At 36.1% G+C, this 23,420-nt stretch overlaps 1 protein-coding gene across 4 annotated transcripts in view; it reads right to left on the bottom strand.

Moving 5' to 3' along the window:
• Myo9a (myosin IXA) overlaps positions 1–23,420 on the bottom strand; it is a 202,770-nt gene that overhangs the window by 26,780 nt on the left and 152,570 nt on the right. For all 4 annotated transcript variants that reach the window (XM_050151883.1, XM_050151881.1, XM_050151882.1 and 1 more), the window contains 8 exons: positions 16,165–16,277; positions 13,816–13,958; positions 11,983–12,206; positions 11,446–11,562; positions 10,700–10,888; positions 8,761–8,808; positions 3,749–3,860; positions 857–918 (listed from right to left, as the gene is read on the bottom strand). In XM_050151883.1, coding sequence (XP_050007840.1) covers positions 857–918; positions 3,749–3,860; positions 8,761–8,808; positions 10,700–10,888; positions 11,446–11,562; positions 11,983–12,206; positions 13,816–13,958; positions 16,165–16,277 — 1,008 coding nt within the window. The remainder of the gene's footprint in view (positions 1–856; positions 919–3,748; positions 3,861–8,760; positions 8,809–10,699; positions 10,889–11,445; positions 11,563–11,982; positions 12,207–13,815; positions 13,959–16,164; positions 16,278–23,420) is intronic.

Genomic DNA, 23,420 nt, shown 5'->3' with positions numbered 1-23,420 from the left:
AGTCTTATTTCTCTAATGAACAAATTACAGCGATTCAAATCTTGACAGTATGGAACTACCCTACCCCTACTGCTAAAACCTCAACAACCTTCTTAGACTTTAGTATGTAAGATTGCTAGACAGAATACTGTTTGGTTGTTGTTTTCTTGGTTACATCTTGGTTACGTTTCTATTGCTGTGATAAAACACTAAGACGAAAGCAACTTAGGAGAAAAGGGTTTATTTTGTTTACATTTCCACATCATAGTCCAAGGAAGTCTGGGCAAAAACTCAAGGCAGGAAGTGAAGAAGTGATGAAGGAACACTGCTAACTGGCTTACTCCTCTCATGGCTTGCTCAGTTTGCTTTCTTACAAAACTTAGGATACCACCTTTAATCCCAGCACTCGCGAGGCAGAGGAAGGCAGATCTCTGAGTTCGAGGCCAACCTGGTCTACAAGAGCTAGTTCCAGGACAGGCTCCAAAGCTAGAGAGAAACCCTGTCTCGAAAAACCAAAACAAGGGGCTGGAGAGATGGCTCAGCGGTTAAGAGCATTGCCTGCTCTTCCAAAGGTCCTGAGTTCAATTCCCAGCAACCACAAGGTGGCTCACAACCATCTGTAATGAGGTCTGGTGCCCTCTTCTGGCCTTCAGGCATACACGCAGAAAGAATATTGCATACATAACAAACAAACAAACAAATAAATAAATAAATGAAAAACCAAAACAAACAAAAAACCCCATACTTTGTAATGTGATTTGGGGTCGTGAAGTTTGAAAACCACTGTATTATAAACCCAAAGAAGCTCTAACTTCTTTCCATGTGACCAAAAACCTTGCAGATCCACTGTGTAGTCCTGAGGGTGGGACTATCTTACCTTCTTGGAGCACTTGGCTGTGGTTTTCAGACAGCACTTCTTATGGCAAGCATACTTACACACTGGAAAACAGGTTAAGGATGTAGCAATTTTAGTCTGCAAATCAATAGCAAGATCTTACCAAGTTCACAATTTATTTGAATACAGTTTGTTTCTTTGAAGGTGAATCTGCTCTAAGGTCATGAATACATTTTGTTTGAGCTAACCTCTGTTAATGGACATGCAGTTGAAAACACCTAACATTTTCAGTGTCAATGAACAATTTCTTTAGAAATTGTTTCAATAGAACAATGAGCTTTCTATTTTTTCTAGGGTGCTAGTCCTACTGCACTTATATCCCCCACTCCCACAACTCCAACGGGTTATTTATCTATCTTTATAGCTTGATTCACAAGGTAGTGCTCCAAAGCCTGTTGAAACTCCAGAAATACCAATTAATAATCTTGATTACACTCAAAGGCATTATTATCAAAAATGCTTACTGAAATGAAATTGGCAGTATATTTTAAAAAATAGGAAAGGACTTATTTATCATTCCTAAAGTACCAGAATAGAGCTCTAAAGAATAATATAAGCAGAGTATTAGCTACAGTAGGAAACATAAGATTAAAAAAAAAAGTTTAGAGCAAAAATAATGTCTAGGCTTGGGAGGCAAAAGTAAGATCTTTGTGAGTTTGAGGCCAGCCATAGCTACATAGATAAACACTCAAAGACAAAAAACACCAAACAAAAACCAATTTCTTCGTATGGCTTGATAACAATGTAGGCAGACAGCTAGCTGAGCAGGAGACACTTGATGGGGGATGCAGAGAACAAGGTGACTCCTGTCATTCTGCCTATACCAGTTCAACTTCTTGCAAACTAACAAAAATATTCTCTCTTAAACTTCTAATTTTTTATGTTTTCAAAACTAAAATCAAGTAGAAGAGGCTATGGTATTATACTGGTGAAATCGAGACAGTCATAAAAACCATTAATCCTATTTTAAAAATTAATCTAAATCCACTTTGGCCATAAAAAAGCAAATTCTTCAAATCAGCAGGTCTCAACCTGTGGGTCTCAAACCATTTGTGGATAACATATCAGATATTCTGCATATCAAATATTTACAGTACAATCCCTAACAGCAGCAAAATTACAGTTAGGAAGAAGCAACGAAATAATTTTATGGTTTGTGGTCACAACATGAAGAACTGTCACAATATTAGGAAAATTGAGAACTACTGCTTAGTTTAAAGTCAAAGTGTTTGAATCAAGTACATTTCAGATTACTTCCTACTATCTCATTATAATTCTTAAGATAACGGATAATAAAATGAAAGTTCTTGCTTTATTCAAGTTTGAATCTGAAAGTCCCATAGGATCATTATTTAAAAGTTTATTCCCCATCTAGTGGCACCATTTTGGGGAGGCTGTGGAACCATTATAAGGTGGAAACTCAACTGGGTGAAGTAGGTCACTAAAGGTGGGCATTTAAAGATTACATCCTGCCCTCATGTGGGTTATAACCTCTGCTTCTTGGTTTGCCTCTACCACACAGCCCATTGGGCATGAAGGACTACAATCCCTGAAAACATGAGCCAAAACAAATGTGTCTTCCCTTAAGCTGTTTCTATCAGGCACTGTGGTCACACCAACACAAATAAACATAGAAAACTGGTACCAAAGAAGTAGGGTTGTTGTCTTTGCTAAACTTAAAAGTGATTTTAAACCTCTGAAACTGATTTCAAACAGAAATGTGGAAAAATATGGAGCGTGAGTATAAAAAAGAAAAGTCCTAGTTCTAGAATGCTGTAAATAGAACTTGATGAGATATTATGGAAGGAGGCTGGAAAACTAGACTGTTAATAAAAATGAGGACAGTAAAGGCCAAGTTCATTTGTTCCATTTGTGAACCCTACGGAGAATTGGACTAGAGACCATTTGTATTTTTTTTAATTTATTTATTATGTATGCAATATTTTGTCTGCACGTATGCCTGGAGGCCAGAAGAGGGCACCAGACATCATTATAGATGGTTGTGAGCCACCATGTGGTTGCTGGGAATTGAACTCAGGACCTTTGGAAGAGCAGGCGATGCTCTTAACCACTGAGCCATCTCTCCAGCCCTGACCATTTGTATTTTTGAGCAAAAATTTTTATCTATGTTGATCCAGGTTCCAAATTTGAGTGAGGCCAAATTAAATGACTAATTAATTTGATGGAGGAAATTTTTAGGACAACATAGCATGATAGCATCATGCTGTAGTTCTGGTTATTGCTGGCTACATTTAGCCAAGTTTTTATTGATAATTGGAAAGTAGAATGAAACATATTCAGTTTTACCAGGAAAGGGGCACATAGATGTGGACAAAAGACCATTGCTGCATTAAAAAGATGGAACCTGAGTGGTGGTGACGCACACCTTTAATCCCAGCACTGGGGAGACAGAGGTAGGAAGATGTCTGAGTTCAAGGCCAGCCTGACCTAAAGAATAGCCAAGGCAACACAGAGAAAGCCTGTCTTGAGAGAGGAAAAAAAAAAAAGAAGAAGAAGATGGTAAATTTGCACTGGAACCATAGGAAAGGTTCCTTGAAGACATTTCAGGCAGTTATGACAGCCTTCCCAGAGCAAGTTCCAGGGTGGCATAAAACTTAGAATTCATCTGAAAGACTGCACTAAAGAGGGTTATTAACCGTAGTGTTAAACTCACATAGGGCTAACTAGCAAAATGTTTTCCAAAGTTCACCTGCTGCTCGGGCACGAAGAAGTACTGCAGTTATAGTCCAAGAGGGCTTGAGAATTACTCCAAGTGGCTGCATAACTTAACAAACATATAGTACTAGTTTTGCACACATGTGGACACAAGAGAAGACCATAAAGGCTGTTCCCTCAAAGATGTCTAATACTTACATTTGCAAACAGAGGCTCTGTCCATTATCCATATCAAGGAAGAACAGTATTCACAGTATGTAGGAATGCTATACTGGGTGGCCTTAAAGATGTGGCCGTTGTGCTCTTCCACCTGAATGAAGAGATTTCACTATTTATATAACAGCCAATCAAGTAAACGCTTCCCTAACATGGTTGGCAAATAGGAACTCCTCCAACCTCGTGCTAAGACTTCATGGGTATTTATACCAGGTAGAGAATTATGATTCCTCCAAGAAATAATGATATAAAGTATAGTTTGTCCCTTAGATATGTAGATATTATAAAAACAATGCAACTCAACAAGCAAGTGGTAGCTATCTTATGTAACTACGCATGTTAAATTGAAAGCAACATTTCTAATATGTTTTTAAATTCCAAAAATGTTTTATGTTATTGGAAATCAACCATGAGTTCGAAAGGCTTTTGTTTTCATAAATTATACCTATTTCATGCCGGGCGATGGTGGCACACGCCTTTAATCCCAGCACTCGGGAGGCAGAGGCAGGCGGATCTCTGTGAGTTCGAGACCAGCCTGGTCTACAGAGCTAGTGCCAGGACAGGCTCCAAAGCCACAGAGAAACCCTGTCTTGAAANGGCAGGCGGATCTCTGTGAGTTCGAGACCAGCCTGGTCTACAGAGCTAGTGCCAGGACAGGCTCCAAAGCCACAGAGAAACCCTGTCTTGAAAAACCAAAATATATATATATATATATTTCATAAATTAATTTTGAATTAATATTGAAAATATAATTACATTAAGAATCAATATAAATAATTATTTTTGTTTTTTTTCCTAACCAACTTTTTAGTTACTATAAAAGAGAAAATGGTTTCAATGTGACATTTTCAATGCATACACATCTTTCGTGTTGATTTGGCTGAGACAGGATCTCACTATGTAGCCCTGATTGGCCTGGACTCCCTGGGTACCGACCTTGAACTCACAGAGATCCACCTACCTCTGTCTCCCAAGTGCTAGGATTAAAGGCCACTGACTTGCCTGGGAAATCTGTTCTTGTTTGCTCTCTTACTGTTCTTGCTGGTTTCCTTCCCTGAAACAGTTCCTTGTTCTGCTCTCATGACATATATTACCCTCTCTTGTTCCTCCCCCACTTTAGACTTCACTCTCACATTCTACTTTCTACTTTAATGCTGCACATATACACTTAACAGATATAAAAATTTAAATCTGTAAGCTTCACAAGATAAAACATGTGATATGTGTTTCAGACTTGCTTATTTCTTAGTCTGACAGTTCCATACATATTACTGCAAATGTCATAAATACATTCTATACAACCATTTAAAATTTCATTGTATATACGTAAATTTTTTTTCTTTCCTTTCTTTTGTTTTTTTTTCTTCGAGATAGGGTTTCTCTGTAGCTTTGGCACCTGTCCTGAAACTAGCTCTTGTAGACCAGCCTGGCCTTGCACTTTCAGAGATTCTCCTGCCTCTGACTCCTGAGTCCTGGGATTAAAGGCGTGCACCACCATTGCCCAGCCCGTAGCATTAATCTGTTGATGAACAACTAACTGGCTGTCATTCTGGCTGTGTGAAGTAGAATCTCAAACTAGTTTTAATCTGTAGTTCCATGATGGTTGAAAGTTTTGAACATTTTTCATGTAATGAGCCTTTTTACTTTTTTGTCGAGAAAAATTTTAGTTCAATTGATTATTAATTTTAAAAAGGTCTTATTTTGGTTTTTAATTTTTGAAATATTTTACAGATTCTTTCAGATGTATAGTTGGCAGGACCCTCCCTCTGTTTCTTCACTTGTGTTTTCTGGTAAAGCAGCTTTTTAATTTTGTGCAACTCCAATTTGTCAATTCTTGGGACTATTTCCTATGTTGTAAGTTCTTGTCAGAATGTCCTTGACTAGACTTGTAATCTTGAAATTTTTGCCTATGGTTTCTTCTATCTGCCTCATATTTTTCAGATTTTTTTGTTTTTGTTTTTGTTTTTGTTTTTCGAGACAGGGTTTCTCTGTGGCTTTGGAGCCTGTCCTGGAACTAGCTCTTGTAGACCAGGATGGTCTCAAACTCACAGAGATCCACCTGCCTCTGCCTCCCGAGTGCTGGGATTAAATTTTTCAGATTTTATATTAAGGTCTTTCCAGTTTGAAACTGATTTCTGTACAAGGTGACAGATATTGACATTCAGTTTTTTTCAGTACCATTTGTTAAGAGACTAAATTTTTTTCCATTTTATTTATTTTTTGACGCTGCTGTCAAATATTAAGTATTTAAGTGTTTATTTATGGGTCATCTATTCTATTCCATTGACCTGACAAGGCTGTTTTTGTACTGGAACCATGTTTTTGTTATTATGGCTCTGTAGCGGAGTTTGAATACAAGTATTGTGATACCTCCAGCATTGCTCTTTCTTCTTAGGATTGTTCTGGCTTTTAGGGTATTTTGTGCTTCCATCCAAATTTTAGGAACTGCACTGAATCTGTAGATGGTTTTTGGTAATAATATTAAATATTAACTCTGTCAATCCATGAGCATGGAGATTTTTCTCCATCTTATTCCTTGATAAGGGCTTTTCGTTTTTTAAGCTATTATGAATGGGATTTCTTTTTCCTTAGCAAGTTCATTACTGGTAATAAAAAGCTATTTTATGTTAATTTTATACTGTCATATTGCATAAAGTGTTTACTACATGTAATAGGCTTATGGTAGTCTTTAGGGTTTTGTGAGTATAGAACCATTTGTAAATAGGGATAATCTGACTTTTTTATTCCTTTTATTCTTGTCTTATGGCTCTAGCTATGATTTTGAATATTACAGGAAATAAGAGTAGAGAAAAGACATGATTGTTATTGTGTTTAGAGGACATACTTTCAGGTTTTCCCCTACTTAATATAATGTTGGCTCTGGACTTATCATATATTCCATGTATTATGTGGATGTATCTTCTATTTCCAGTTTCTTCATGGCTTTTATTATTAAGGGATGTTGAACTCTGGCAAAGACCTTCTCCGTATCAATTGGTATAATTATGTAATCTGGATTCTTAAATATATTTATGAGCTTTATTATATCTATTGACTTGCATATGTCAAATCATCCTTATATCCCTGGAATGAAAGAAACTTGGTCATGGTACATTCATGGTCTTTGTCTTAATTAGGATTTCTATTGCTGTGATGAGACACAATTATCATGGCAACTCTTAAAAATAAAAAACTTTTAATTGGGTGGCTCACTTATATCATCATTGCAGGAAGCAAAGCAGCATATACACAGATCTGGTGCTGGAGAAGTAGTTGAGAGTTCTATACCTTGACTCACAGGCAACAGGAAGTGGTCTGTCTCACTGGGCATGGCTTAAGCATATATGAGGCCTCAAAGCCCACCTCCACAGTGACACACTTCCCCCAAAAGACCACACCCATTCCAACAAGGCCATACTCCCATTGGGGGCCATTTTTTTTCAAGCTACTACAATCTTCTAAGTTCTTGAATTCTCTTTGCAAATGTTTTATTGAGAGTTTTTGTGTTTGCATTCATAAAGAATACTGACTGACCTACAATTTCCTTTGTGTTGTATCTTTATCTGGCTTTCGTGCAAGGTGAGGATGATTTCAAAGGTTTGGTAGAATTAAGCAGTATGTCCATTGCTCTTCAATTTTACTTTATTGGAAGATTGTTTCTTAAATTTGCTAGAAAGCAGCTTACAAAATATATACATATATTTGTTTTCCTGCTGATTCTCATTCTGATCAGTGTGATTTGTAATCTCTGAGTAGTTACAATTTACTTCTTTCCTGGTGGCTAAGGATGTTAATGTTTTTAAAAATATTTATTGCTCATTTGTATTTTTTTTCTTTGGAGAAGTCTATGTTCAATACTTTGAACCATTTTTTTTTCTTTGACTGGGTTGTTTTTCTTTTTTTTTTTTTTTGGGGGGGGGTGTTTTTCTTGCTATTAAAAAAACCTTTTAATTTCACAAGTCCCATCTGTCAACTGTTAACCATTTTTCTGTCCACATGCCCACCATCTTGAAATGTTTTGTTGTTTCAACTTTTTTCTCTAGCAGTTCCAGGTCTAATGCTAAGGTCTTTGATTCATTTGGAGTTGATGAAGACTGATAGCTAAAGTATATAGTTTCATTCTTTTACAGTCTTGTTAGCTTTCACAGCACCCATCTAATATATTAAAGTTATAACCCAATAAAGCAAACCAGCTTTAAAAATGCTGAATAAAGGGCTGGCGAGATGGCTCAGCGGTTAAGAGCATTGCCTGCTCTTCCAAAGGTCCTGAGTTCAATTCCCAGCAACCACATGGGTGGCTCACAACCATCAGTAATGAGATCTGGTGCCCTCTTCTGGCCTGCAGGCTTAATAAATAAATAAATATTTTAAAAAATGCTGAATAAATAACCGAACAATGAAATACAAATGACTACCAGACACATGAAAAGATGTTTAACATCATTAGCCATGAGGGAAATACAAATTAAACCATAAACCAACCCAAATGTCTATGAACTGGTAAATAAAATGTAAATAAAATAAAAAGGTTAGGGCTTTAAATCAGTGGTAGAATAACTGCCTAGCATGCCAAAAGTCCTCAGCACAACCTCCCATAAAGTGGTATGTCTATAATGCAATTCTATTGAATATTCAATGTAGCTGACTACTGATAAAAAAACATGGGTGAATCTCAAGAATACCACATGCAAAAGCCAGGAATTGTACAATTCTACTTTCATGAGATGGTTAGAGAGTTAAGTTAAACAAATAATAAGCAAGTTAGAAAACAGTAATTACATAAGAAAATATTCCAAATTTTCTTTCATTTTAGAAATCCAGTACTAAAAGTAGGTGTTCTTGGGATTTCAGGTCCATTATCATTCTTACTTTTTTAAAGGCATGTGAGTACATTCTAGGGATCTGGTAAACCTGTTCACAGGAATACAAGATCTGCATCAAGCTACTGAGCTGAAAAATATTATTTCTTATAATATACCAAAAATGTAACTTACCAAATCAGTTTCTTTTTTCCTTCTTTTCTTTCTTTCTGTTTTAGGCACCTGGCAGGGGACCAGCAGAAACATAAATTGAAAATTACAAAAAACTAACATACTCTCTTCTTTGAACATGTTTGAACAGCTTCTACAAATAATAAACAGTTCTTTATTCTTCAAGAGGAACTGTGCAAAGCTAAGCCAAATTTGAGAAAATATTTAAGTTTCGTAAAAGGAAGGGCTAACAAAATCAGAAGAATAGAAGAACTCTTTAGAGACTGATCTCTTTTTAAATATCAGCTCTATCTAAAAGACACACATTATTAGACATTTTATTCACTAGTCAAATGACCAACTGTAAAGGTTTTGCCATCTACAATGGACATAAATATAAAAGGGGCCATATGGAGTATGGAAAAGCTCTGTAGACAGAGGACCTTTCCTGATAACACAGAACAAAAGAGCTTAAATCTACCCTTTAACAACCATCAACTTGCAAAGTAGTTTATAAACCTGTAAAAATCTTCTGCATTACAAGCCTGACATCCACAACACAAAATCCAGGATTTCTAGAGCTTGTTTACTACCTTAAAATGATTTAAAATGGCTTAAAATTTTAATCCATAAACTAAGTAAAAATAAAATGAAGTACAATCAACACAAAGACTAATGATATAAATTACATGCTATAATGAAATGCACTGATAACCTTATTTAGACAACTATCTCTATTTAAAATACACATTTTTAAAAGATTTTTTTTTAAATTAGAATTTCTCTGTAAATCCAGCTGTCTTTGACTACTCCATCCTCCAGAGTGATGGGATTACAAGCATATATCATCACACTCAAAGAGTATATGGTTTTTTCCAGGCTGGCCTCAGACTCACTGTGAAGCTAAGGGTGACCATGAACTGATCCCTTCTGACTCTACTTCCAGAGTGATGGGATTAGAGATATGCACCTCTGCACCTTGTTTTATATGGTACTGAAGCTCTGTGCGTTATGCATACTCGGCAGCACTCTAGCAACTGTGCTATGTTCTTAACTCCTATCCAACTATCTCTTTTGTAACAGAGATTACAAATATTTGCTAACTCTAAAACAAGATTTAATTAAAATTATCTTAATAATTTTATTATTAACTAACAGGACCAAAAAGTAAAACTTAGTATTACTACTAACAGGACCAAAAAGTAAAACTTAATATTACTGATGTTTAGATTTCCCAAAAATACATTTTTTTCTAAAAACTTTTTCAAGAGAGATCTAATTTGTAGGTTCTTAGGTAAAAGCTAATTCATTTCACCTTTAACCATATTTTTTAGAAGTCAATTCATGAATTAATCTCCATTAGAGCTGAAAGTATAATATTGAGGGCACACTGTTATAATTAGAAGGATATGTTTAATGAAACAAGTTCAAAGAAATACATGGCAAACTTAGAATAGTTTGGAGGATCTGAAGAAATGATACACTGCCATGTTCTCAATAGTTTCTTGAAATACATTGTTTTACTATTACTCATAGTCCAGGGTGCTATTGAACTGTGACTCTCCTGCCTCAACCTCTTCAGTATTTGACTACTGGCATGTGCCACCATGAACAGTGTAATCAAAATATATTGCATAGATGTAGGAAAACCATAATGAAACCTATCTTATTATTATTATTATTATTTTTTTTTTTTGGTTTTTCGAGACAGAAGGTTTCTCTATGGCTTTGGAGCCTGTCCTGGTACCAGCTCTTGTAGACCAGGCTGGCCTTGAACTCACAGAGATTCACCTGCCTCTGCCTCCCCGAGTGCTGGGATTAAAGGCATGCACCACCACCACCTGGCAAAACCTATCATTTTACACAAATAATATACACTAATATTAATTTTAAAATGTTTCCTAGACAGGTTCCTTATAACATAATTTATAATTTAATGGAAACCAAACTGTAACTCATTTACCTTTGAAGCTGTGCTATCCAGAGTCTTGAATTCATTCATGTATTCATCTAAAAACACCTTGAATGTGTTAACCCAAACTCTCACTGGAGATTCATTCCAATCACGTTGTTCAAGCCTCATGGTCTTTTCCAGAATCTGTTCAAACAGTGCATACAGGTCTTTGTATCGTATGCTTTTCCCATCATCCATCTATGGCAAAAAAAAAAAAAAAAAAAAGAGTTAAGTTTTATAAAGACATTTTTTTTAATTATTTATTTATATTTTATGTACGTTGGTCTTTTGTCTGCATGTATGTCTGTGTGAGGGTGTCAGATTCCCTGGAACAGAAGTTACAGCCAGTTGTGAACTGCCAGGTGGGTGCTGGAACTGAACTCAGGTCCTCTGGAAGAGCAGCTTCTTAACCCCTGTGCCACCTCTCCAGCCCCTATAAAGACATTCTTAAAGACTGATTCAACTTGTACGCAGGATAGGTTAGGAGCTCAACATAGTTTATAAATGAACCAGTTCAAGATGCTCTGTAGTATTTGCAAAGACCCACTATAGTATAAAATGTAGGCAATATAAACTACTAAGTATGAGTAAAAGACCAGTTAAACTAATACAGTAATTAAGCAAGTCCTAACAATTGAAGTAACATAGTAATTGAGCAAGTTCTAAGAATTGCACCCTTGAGTCTGACTTTATAGCTGATTAAAATTCCAGGCTATGCTGAACCGTGAATATCTCCTAACATGGTCTTAGCTTACCGCCAATGCAGATGAGTAAGAGCTGAAGATATTCTGCCGAAATTCTTTCAGGGCTTTTTTAAATACGACATCCACTAATGTATCCTTCTTGCTGTCTTCATTATCTAGGTCATTCATCTAGGGACCAATCACAGAAAAATTAACAACTCATCAAAAAGATATAAATGCAATGGTTGAAATGTCTCTTAAGCAATGACTCTTCTAAAATTACAAGCCACTGGTCATCTTAGAGCTTAAGAAAAGGACAGTATACCAGATCACATAAGTTCCCTTCTAACATGTTGATTCTATAGTTTTTTAACACAACTACTTTTTTTACTACAAATATACAATAAACTTCACCTTCATATATGACAATTATGAAATCACAGTGGAGACTAAAACTTTAAATTCTGTCTGTGCATTTCCTATTATCTAAACCTTCAATGACTGTTATTAAAGAAATTTTAACACGTCTTTTCACAACAGCCTATCCTGTATACACAAGCGTTCTCAAGTCAAATCTGCTCGAAGGCTAACTCAGCAAGCAAAGTGTACCTTTTTCAGAAGAAATTCATCCATACTTTTTAAATCACTGGCACTTGCTATGATTTGGACAGAGTCATTTTGCCAATGCATAGAATCCAAAGCCACGTTGCTGATTTTCACACCTCTTTTGCGCTTTGCTTTTGGAGAAGGCTCCTTATTCTCTTTGAACTCTTTTCGGGAACTCCCAGGCAGTTCTGGGCTCAAAGGAGGTGTTGGGTGATACTGAGTTAATTCTATAATTCAAACCAGGTAAAGGAAAAAGATATACTTAGTTAAAAAAAATACTGAAAATCTTCATCCTTAATGTAAAAACACTTAGTACCAAAGATGAACAAACTAGCATATTAAATGCTGCTCATCCAGCTGTAACTTTGTTAGACTTGTTTGAAGGAGCATCCAGTTAAATGTTAAGTCCAACTAACAAGGAGAATTTGATAATTACAACTTTTATTACAGTTTACATCCATGAACCCATCAGCAATACTGTCTGTTAATAGTTAACAATTTGTTAGGGAATCAAGTAGCTCACCTGGCTTGCTTTTGCTCTTATATAAATGACATCTGCTTATATGTGTATTTTCAGTTAATGAGCCTTATCACTCCTTTTGGGAGGAATTATATTAGAATATAATAACTGAAAATGATGTTTATAATATTAAAAAATGAACATTTGAGTAATGCAATGGAGGCAATTAAGTTTTCCCAGAGTCAAGGTTAGAAAAAGTACAGAATTTGGCTGTCTTGGAGCTCTCTCTGTAGAACAGGCTGAAGATCCTTCATTTTAAGAATTGATTTGATAAGGTATTTTGCCATAGTAATGATGAAGGTAACTAACATGGTAAATACCTCACAACTATTACAATGGCTAAGAATGGGAACACCTTGCCAAGCTGGAGTCAGGACTGTCTCAAATTCAAGGCCACCTAGGTTACAGTGTAAGACTTCTTTTAAAAAAAGAATGTGATTCTCTCTGAGTGTGGTGGTGCATTCCTTTAATCCCACACCCAAGAAAGAAAAAGGCAGATCTCTGTTGAGTTCAAAACCAGCCTGATCCTATACAGTTCTAATCTATACAGTCAAAGCTACAGAGAGAACTTATCCTAAAAACAAAACACAAAACAAAAACAAAAAAAAAAACACAAGAAAAACAAAACAATAGCAACAACAACAAAAAAGCAGTAATTCTGGAGTTCGAATGCCTTGACTCAAATCCAAATCTTCTCATTTCAATATGTGTAAATAGATACCAACTTGTACTTTGGTGTTCTCACCTACAAACCAAGAATAATAATCACAGCAAAACAAGAAAAACTGTTCTAAAAAAAAAATCAATAGATTTTATATATATATATATATATATATATATATATATATCATCACATTATTATGGTTTACATAGCACTGTAATAGTGCTGTGAGCTAATGCTATGAATTACTAAGGATATTCTGTATTTATGATATAAGTGAATCTAGGTTAAACCTTTACAATTTAGAAAACAATGATTAGGGCTGGGATGCAGCTCAATGGGTAGAGTGCTCATCAGCATGCACAAGGCTGTGGGTTCAAACCCTAGCATTACCAAAAAAGAAGACAAAGGTTAGTTCAAGACTCATCATCACTGAAGTGGTTTGCTTCACTGTTCTACACCAGGTATTCTTGGAGCTTCTCATACAAGTAGAGTATGCCTTGCTTTACTAAGAAAGGAAGCATTTACCAACACTAGTCCCATCTCATTAACATATCATTCCAAGGGGAATTGTCATTATGAAGAGGAAAGGCACGGCACACTTTCAGAGTGAGTAATAGAAATTAAAGAAGCTCTATTCTTTGTCCATTTTTACCATCTGAAAAGGGATTAGCAGATGTCCCATCTGAGCCAGGAAAGAGTGATGAGACCTCTGACTGGGGAGCAGGTTTTACTCTAGTAGTCTTCTTCTCTCCTTGTTTCCCTTTGGCCCAGAATCTCATCTTCGCTCTCTGGGGTCTGTTTTTAAAGCAAAATAAAGGTAAGATAGAAATCAGATGTTCTAGTAATATTCATGTATCCTCTTAAGCTTTATATACTTTTCCTATGTAGTAATCTATTTTAACTTTGGTGTGTATTTGGGGGAGCAGTACAAGGTATCAAACTTCTGGCTGGACCTATGCTAGGCAACACTACTACTGAGCCACATATCCCAATTCCTCATCTTGAATATAAAATACAAAAACCTGACAAATTAAATCATTTGATAGGCAGTGGAGGTGAAAGCCTTTACTCAAAGAGACAGGAGGATCTCTGTGAGTTCGAGTTCAACCTGGTCTACAAGAGCTAGTTCCAGGACAGGCTCCAAAGCTACAGAGAAACCCTGTCTTGAAAAACAAAACAAACAAACAAAAAATTGATAAAATACAAGTCTTAAAACAGTGGAACTAGGATTTCAACTTAAGCTTCTTGATACCAAACTGCCATCTGTTCATTGTTATATCTCGCATAAAGCTTACAAAAAAGCAAGCACATTCAAAGAAATAACAACTCTTTAAAAAAAAAAAGTTCTATAGCTCAGACAAGCCTTGTAAATTCCTCTACAGTCTATAAAAAGTGGTCTATAATTAAGAAACAAAAACTTTTTTCCCAAAAACATTTTTTAAACATACATGACATCTTCACTAAGGGCCCAAATGCTTATATAATATTTTAAAAGGTATTTATTTTAAAATAAAAATCCCATGAGCTGTGTGTGTGTGTGTGTGTGTATGCATCCACCTGTCCATGGCAATGAATATCCCTATGTGTATCAGAGGCCAAAGGAGGATTTCAGGTGTCTTGCTCTACCTCTTTCTGTCTTATTCCTTGAACCTAGAGCCTAGTCTAGAGGCTAGCAAGTCCCAGTGATGTTTCAGTCTCTTTTCCCTCCATAGTGCAAGGCTACTGCTGTGACCATGATCACGCATATATATAGTGTATGAGTATTTTAAAAGCCTGCAATTTATGTATGTGCAATACAAGATTGTCTACTGTCCTTGGAGGCCAAAAGAGGGCATTGGATTCTCTGGAACTGAAGCAAAACAACTGGAGTCGCGTTGTGGGCACTGAGAACTGAACACCAGTCCTCTGCAAAAGCAGTAAGTGCTCATAACTGCTAAGCCATCTCTTCAGCCCCAGACTTTTTTTTAAAAAAAAATATCTATTTATTTATTATGTATACAATATTCTTTCTGCATGTATGCCTGAAGGCCAGAAGAGGGCACCAGACCTCATTACAGATGGTTGTGAGCCACCATGTGGTTGCTGGGAATTTAACTCAGGACCTTTGGAAGAGCAGGCAATGCTCTTAACCACTGAGCCATCTCTCCAGCCCCCTCCCCATAAGCACTTTTAAAGAGAAGAAAATTCTTTTTTGAAAGTATTTTCCTAAAGCACTTAGTGCAGAATACATTACAAGTCCAAAGATAGAAGATAGCAATCTCATCCTATTTAATCTCTCTTCTTTTACAATATATTATTGTAAGTCATATAATGATTAAGAAATTTCCCCCAAAATACACTGCTACTACCCACACAAGATAAAGCTCAGTATATGCTATTATGTACTTGGAAATGCAATTACTCATTTCCTGAAAATTAAAGCAAAAGCCATATTCCAGTGACTCATGAAAATGACAAACACGGAGGGGAAGAGGAGGAGCAGCACCTGCTCTGTGTTCTCTAGACCTTTCCTTAAAGAACAGGGAGGGTAATAATGTAGACAACAAGGGAGTGAGCACTGTTCAAAAAGAAATGCCTTACAAGATTGCTGTGTTAAAACAGGAAGATATACTTTAGCATGTCAAGGGCATCACTGTAAACAAGATAAGGGCCAGATTCTTGCAAAGAGAGTTGATGAGGATTGAATCTACTAAGCACTCCTGGAAAAAGCTTCTTGAAACAGATGAAGGGAAATGATCAGGGGAAAAAAAAAGGAAGCCAACTGAAGCACCAGCCTGCTCTACTAAGAGAAGCATAATGTCATAATGTATGAGAACTAACAGAAAGGTTAGTTGCTGGAGTCCATGTTCTATGAATTCATGGCTTAGTATACAAAGAGAAATAAAGAACCTGATTGTAAATTGTAAATTAAAGCAAATAACTTTAATTAAAAACTCAGTATATAAATTAAATAAAATCATTGAAATTAGTTATTCCTATTTTTTTTTTATAAACATCATACCTTATGTCCAAATCTGAAGACTTCTGTCTTACTGCCAATTTTGTAATCTCTCCTTGAGACATAGCCTTATGGAGCTTTGCTTGCTCATCAACTGAAGAAAATCGTTGTGATGTCTGTAGGAATTACACATGAGACAGACTTAAAGCCAAGTAAACACATGATAGCATGACTGAATTACAACTCAGCAACTGTCAGTTCACATTTCCTGGCAATTTAGCAAGACTTTCATCTGGTAACTTAGGAAAATGGTCAAGACCATTCAAAGACAAATTTAAAAGAATATGAGGCTGAGAAATAAGATAACACGGAATATTATTTTTCTATACCTCTTAATTTGTGCCTTAAGGTGGGGATCCTTTTTATAGGTTATAGATTATTGTTATGTCCATTCAAAGTTTAAAAAAGCTAGGCCGGCCAGGCGGTGGTGGCGCCTGCCTTTAACCCCAGCACTCGGTAGGCAGAGGCAGGTGGATCTCTGTGAGTTCAAAGCCAGCCTGGTCTACAAGAGCTAGCTCCAGGACAGGCTCCAAAGCTACAGAGAAACCTTGTCTTGAAAAAACAAACAAAAAAGCTAGGCCGGCCACACTGAATAAAAACTAAAGGATCACCTATGTTCTAAATTATAAACAATTATGTTATCAAACAAGGACTTCAATTTCATTTAGCAATTAATGTACTCCTCTAAGGACAAATCAGTTCTGAGATTCTTGTTACTTATTCAAGTAATATTCTTGTATTTCATCTGTTAAAATATCCCTTAGCCTTTTGATATGCTTGACTATGGCACAGAAACAGAAAATAGAGTTGTTAAAAACAGATGTCTGTGGCTAATATAGAGTGCAGTAAATCCGCATTTAAGGGATAAAAACAGACAGAAAACAGTTTTGAAGACAACTGGTAAGAAAGAAAAGTAGGTAACTTATACCTGCCTCAGCTTACTACCTCAGTGTATTACTACTGGTTTCTGTGCTGTGACACAGAGAGGGAGACCCAGGGGAAATGAGTATAAACGTTCATGGCAAACAAAGTAACTAGTGACCAAATAACAGAGATGAATAACAGAAGAAATCTGGAGATCTAGAAAAGGTTCCCTTTGCATATCTGGATTAGTAATAATCAACACTATTATATGTGAAAACAACCCAAAACCAAGAATAGAACCACCTGAAATGATTAAAGATAAAGTTAGTAATGATGTCAGGGCTCAAGAGCCAGGAACTGACTCTATGCTGCACAGGCTGCTGAGTACACAGATGAACTTGCCTCAGAAGTCAAGAATAATTACCCTCCATTGAATACTGACTGGGTCTACTGATTTTGAAAGGCCCGAAAAAAAAAATCAAACTGTTTCCAGAACAAAGCTCTAGAACATTACCAGAAAAACCATACTATATAGAATACTAATCGGGAGAAAGATACTTCAACTAACTAGAAAAAACTCACAATTATAAAAAGAAATATAAAGAAGTAGAAATATGTGCTCCAGAACAAGAAAAATCAAGCCATTTACACTGACTGAAAAGTTTTTCAATTAGAAGGATATTAAAATAGTAATTATAACTGTACTCTACATGATGAAAAAGAGAAATGGAGAGCAAAAATTTATGTAAAAGAGTCAAAATTCCAGATATGAAACCTCAATATCAGTTTTAAAAAAGAATTTTTCCTGTTATATACTAATTAATTATATTTCTAAGAAGTTCTAGAATAATGAGTGGTTGTTTAAGAGTAGTGTGAGGAAAACTTGAGTAGAAACATGAGAAAATTGTCATTACAGAAATCTTGACAATTGAATCGTATGTTTCATAGTTTTGTACATATCCCTCAAAAGAACACACTGTCCCATGAAGATCTGTAAAGGTCACTGTATGTACTAGACCTCATTTATAAATAACTTTAATAAATAATGGTAATAAACCAATTATCTAGTCAATAGCATCCAATCATACAATTTTAAAGATAAAAAGGTAGCACTTAATATGTGATTTAAAAGAATATATTCACTACCTATAACTATGTTCCTCAAAAGAACTTTAAACTCAAATGTCAGTCTAACTCTAGAATTACATGGGCATTTATCTCGTGTGTGTGTGTGTGTGTGTGTGTGTGTGTGTACATAGTTTTTTTTCCCAGAAAAATAATGTGGAGACTTTATTTTTGGTCCAAATTCATACATACTGCTAATCCATAGGTTTACTGTTTAGTCTTGCTTGGGATACAGAATATACATGCTGGCATAGCTATAGAATAGAACTGAAGATGGCTGGTTATAAGATGTAGACACTAAAAGAAAAAAAGAAAAAAGAAATTATAGGCTTGAGAGATCCTCAGGTCCATAAAGTGCTTTCCAAGTAAGCATGAGGACCTGAGCTCTAGCTCCAGAACCTAAATACCTGATGATGACAACGACGATGATGATACACCAGACAGGTACACTGGAAAAGGCAGCGACTGGCTGATTGCTGGTGCTTGCTAGCCAGCAAGCCCCACACATCAGTGAATTTCAACCCCAATTAAAGAACTCCCTCACAAAATTTAATGTGGACCACAACTGAAGATCAACACCTAGAGTTACTGGCTATGCTCCACTCAAGGGCACACAGGCACCAACGTGTGTGACACACACAAACACCAAAATACAGAGGGTACTCGGAAGGCTGAGACTTTGCTGTTCGACGGCTATTCGGAAATTCAGTAGTGCTATGGTGACTGTGTTCCGTGGCTCTAGGAGGATTCAGAGAAACATGAATTTTGTGCTAGGAAATCAGACCAGAGTAGAACGACACTTTGAATATAAGGCCTTTTCTTCTAGTATATGAATAATAAACCTAAATTTTTTTCCTTCTCTGTAGAAGAAAGAAGAGAAGGTGGCCTAGAATGGTGGCATGAACTGAAAAAATTTAAACTGTCTAGATATTTTTTTTATCAAGGTGGACTCTGATCCAACTGGGCCAATGACAGCTGATGTAGTAAATCCTTTTGAAGAGGTGCTCTACCACATTGGGGTCATCCACTAAGGCCTCTTATATGGAAAACTACACCCACCAAGCCACTGTTGGTGCTAGCCCTAGAAGATGCCTATATACACATACTTTCAGTTGTTTTCTTGTGTGTGAGTGTGGGTTTGTGAAGTGAGTGCAGTGTCTGGAAATGTGTGAGATGCTCCTGGAGCTGGACTTATAATCAGTGGTTAGAGGCTTAACAAAGGTGTTGGGAACTGAATATGTTTTTTGCAAGAGCAATACAAGAACTACTAAGCCATCTTTCCAGCTGCATTATTTTATTTTGTTTTGTTTTCTCTGTGTAACAGCATTGGCTGTCCTGGAACCAGCCCCATTATTTTAAATTAGGGACTCACTATGTAGCCCTTGCCGGCATGGAACTCACTACATAAGTCAGGCTGGTCTGGAACATACAGAGATTCACCTGCTTCTGCTTCATGAGTGCTAGAAGTAGAGCTGTGTGCCACTCTTGGTCCCCTCTTATATTTCTGATATCTGGTAAATGCTATTTTAAATAATGGCACAAGTTTACTATTAGTAAATTGTAGAACTGAAGAGGAAACTCAAGACAAAATGGTCTTATATTCCCAGACAAGTATAATTGCTAGAAGGCGAAAAAGTAATATTTTAAGATATTCAACCTATAAACTCCTCATGTTGTTTAAATATATAGTGACACTCTCAAAAAACTATCAAAGAAGAATAAAAATACATAAAAACCTAGTAAACAATTGCAAAAGAATGCACTCAAACTTCAAATTACCCAGTCAGAAAAACTGATAGTGATACATGATCCCAGAAATTAACCATAAACGTTTACAAGAATAAACTCAGCTTAAAAAAAAAAAAAACAGCACAAAGAAAAGATCTACCTGGATACCTGGAGTTGGAAATCAAAAAGAGAAGCTGAGTATAGTAGTTCATACTTGGAATCTCAGTTCTGGAGAGGTCAAGACTGGAGAACTGTGAACCTGACCAGCCTTAGCTACAGAGTGAAACTTCTGCCTCAGAAAATAAAGAACCTAACTGTTTAAGTCATTACTTCTAGAGGAAAGTAAATCTGCAAAAGGATGAAAAGAAATTCCCTTTGAAGAATGAATTATAAAGAGAAAGCTAAAAATCCAGAATCTAAACGGTTAAAAGAGAAGGGAAATAAAACATTGCTTTAATCACCAAACAAGAACAGGCTTTCCATAGCAAAACTATGTTACACAGATGGAGAGGAGGTTCAACACAAATATATAAAATGAATCAATTAAAACATACAACACCTATACAAAGGTACAATAATAAAGCAAATGCATATCAAGTCAGAACCAAAATAAGAATCAAAACAACTCAGTCATTACAATCCATAACATATGTGTCAGTATTACAACAGTGGGCACATCTTATCTGGAAGCTGGCACTGTAGTTCTTAGGGTTCACAACTGGATAAGACTTCTAATGCTGTATCTACCTCAGCAGCATGCACAGCACCTTCTAACACTACAAAAGCTCTCTGCTCCATTGGAGAGAGTACACATCTGGTACTGTAAGTCTGGTCAAGAACCCATGACTGGGAGACAGAGGCAGGAGGATCTCTATGAGTTTAAGGCCAGCCTGGTCTATTACAATCCAGATCTATCTATGTAATAAAAACCTGTCTTGGGCTGGAGAGATGGCTCAGAGGTTAAGAGCACTGGCTACTCTTCCAGGATCCTGAGTTCAAGTCCCAGCAACCACATGGTGGCACACACCACCTATAATGCCCTCTTCTGTCATGCAGGCAGAACCCTGTATACATAATATATTAATAAATGAACAAATGAATAAATAAAACCTATCTTAAAAAAAAGCCTGCGGTCACAGGTGAGTGAGTGAAGACCTGTTTTTTAACTGACAAGACAATTGCATTCTAAATATTTCCATAGACAAATGCTATTCTCATCAATAATCAGAGAAGCTTCTCTTTGCAGTGAACAGTGGTGATTAGAAAGTCTCCTTGCCACTCAAGAGGCTTAGAATAAATGATAGTTGACAGCTCAACCCGGAACAGGACATTTATAACATCCCATCTAAGGTTCGAGGAACATTACACAAGGAGTAGTACACCATAAGGAAGAAGACTGGGCCTGGTGGTGGTGGCGCGCCTTTAATCCCAGCACTTGGGAGGCAGAGACAGGCGGATCTCTGTGAGTTCGAGACCAGCCTGGTCTACAGAGCTAGTTCCAGGACAGGCTCCAAAGCCACAGAGAAACCCTGTCTCGAAAAACAAAAAAAAAAAAAAAAAAAAAAAAAAAAAAAAAAAAAAAAAAAAAAGACTGTAAAATGCTTACTTCAGGCATGCCCCCTACCACTGCAAAGCAGTAGTTGCCTGCACTGGGCCTGTAAACCTAACATAGATGGGGGTCATTTATGGGGCCCAATCCCTCCATGCTGAACCATTTCCAACTGATAAGCTCTAAAGAAAGGACATTATCTTCAGTAGTGCACAAAATAGTTTCAAACTTGGGGCCACAAAGACAGTCTGTGTGCTATGAGTATGTTTTATTACCACTGGTTAATAAAGAAGCTGACTTGGCCGATAGCCAGGCAGAATAGAGCCAGGTGGGCAATCCAAGCAGAGATACAGGGAGAAAGAAGGTGGAGTCTGGAGGGGGCACCAGCAGTTCCAGCAGTTGCAGGAGAAGAAAAAAAAAATGAGGTAATGGGCCACAAGTCTTGTGGTAAAATATAGAATAACAGAAATGGGTTAAGTTGTAAGAACTAGTTAATATTAATTACAAAACTCTTTGGCCAATTATCTCAGGCTTATTAAGTCTGAGAGGTTATTCGGGAACTAACGGGTGGGAGAGAAACCTCCAGATACAGTAATGGTTAAAAATCAGAGGGTTACAAAAAAAAGGCATAAAATGTAGAAAGTGGGAATGGTGGTGGAAGAGGTTGGAGGAAGATAAGTAAAGGGCGAGTACTGAGTAAACATGTATTAACTATATCAACAAACAAATGATGTAACTAATAGAAGATAAAATTCACTTAAAAATAACTTACAAGATACCTAAGAAAGAAAGAAATCCACAAAATTTTAATTGGGAAAATAAGATATAAAACAAATATGAAAAAGCAAAAATTGTCAGAGGTAAAACTAGACAGGCAAGAAGAAGGGAAAAACCTACAACAAAACAAAACAAAAAACCCACTAATACCTGAAGTTCCTAAACAAGAGAAATAAAATAGTGAAACCTGGCTAATAAAAATCATAAAGATAACTTTTCAAAACAAAGGTAAGACAAGAATTTACAGAAAGAGCCTAGTATAGGTACAATGGATCACTAATCTCTAATGATCAACTTGAAATCATATTCTATATCAGAAAAGAAGTCTGAGAACTTCTAAACTAAGATCAAATAATTCAATACAAAAGCATTGAAATGGCAATAGACAACACTACATAAAGATATCAATAAGACAGTATTTTCAATAAAATCTAAATCACAGATTTATTAATTAAAAATTAGATTTACTTTATGTATATGCATGTTTTATTTCATGTATATGAATGTTTTGCTTGTGTGCATGCTATGTGCACAATGTGCAAGCCTGCAGAATATCCTAGAACTGGGGTTATGGAGGGTTGTGAGCCACCATGCAGGTACAAGAACATCCAATGCTCTCAAATCGCTGAGGCATTTCTACAGTCCCTGAATCACAGATTTAATATGGTTCCTCAAATATCCAGGCTACAGAAAGAAGTCAGAAAACTGAGTATCTTTAAGTCCTTCCTACCTGCTGCCTGCTAGAAAAGTTTCATCTAAGCAAATAAATTTAGATCAAAGGTGAATACAAAATTGGGATTTAGAGCAAAATATTATTAAATTACATGTTCTGACAAAGAAAAAAGCTCTCAAAACAGACATAATAAGAGGAGAGCAAAATGATTGATAGCTGTGTCACGGGTGTTAATTAATTAGATATTACTTATTGAAAATTGACTAAGTTGGATATGGTGGTATAGTTCTGTAAAAAATAAAAAGTTATAACTGACCTATTAAATCAATAATAAAGACTTGACTTATCCATGAAAGAAAAATACTTCCAAATTTATTCAAAATAGGACTCAACTATACTTAATGGAAAACATTTAAGTGAAAATAAAATAAAAGGCTAAGCAAAAGTATATAAAACAAATGAAAGTGATAAGGAAAAACATTAACAATAACTAAAGAAGCACTAAATGTGATAAAGTGCTTCTTTAAATACTAAAGTCACAAT

Source organism: Alexandromys fortis, unplaced genomic scaffold (assembly GCF_014885135.2).
Source record: "Alexandromys fortis isolate MF-2015 unplaced genomic scaffold, M_Fortis_MF-2015_v1.1 scaffold_70, whole genome shotgun sequence".
Taxonomy (NCBI): domain Eukaryota; kingdom Metazoa; phylum Chordata; class Mammalia; order Rodentia; family Cricetidae; genus Alexandromys; species Alexandromys fortis.
Note: the sequence above shows the minus strand (reverse complement) of the source record. Positions and strands in the feature narration are given on the sequence as shown.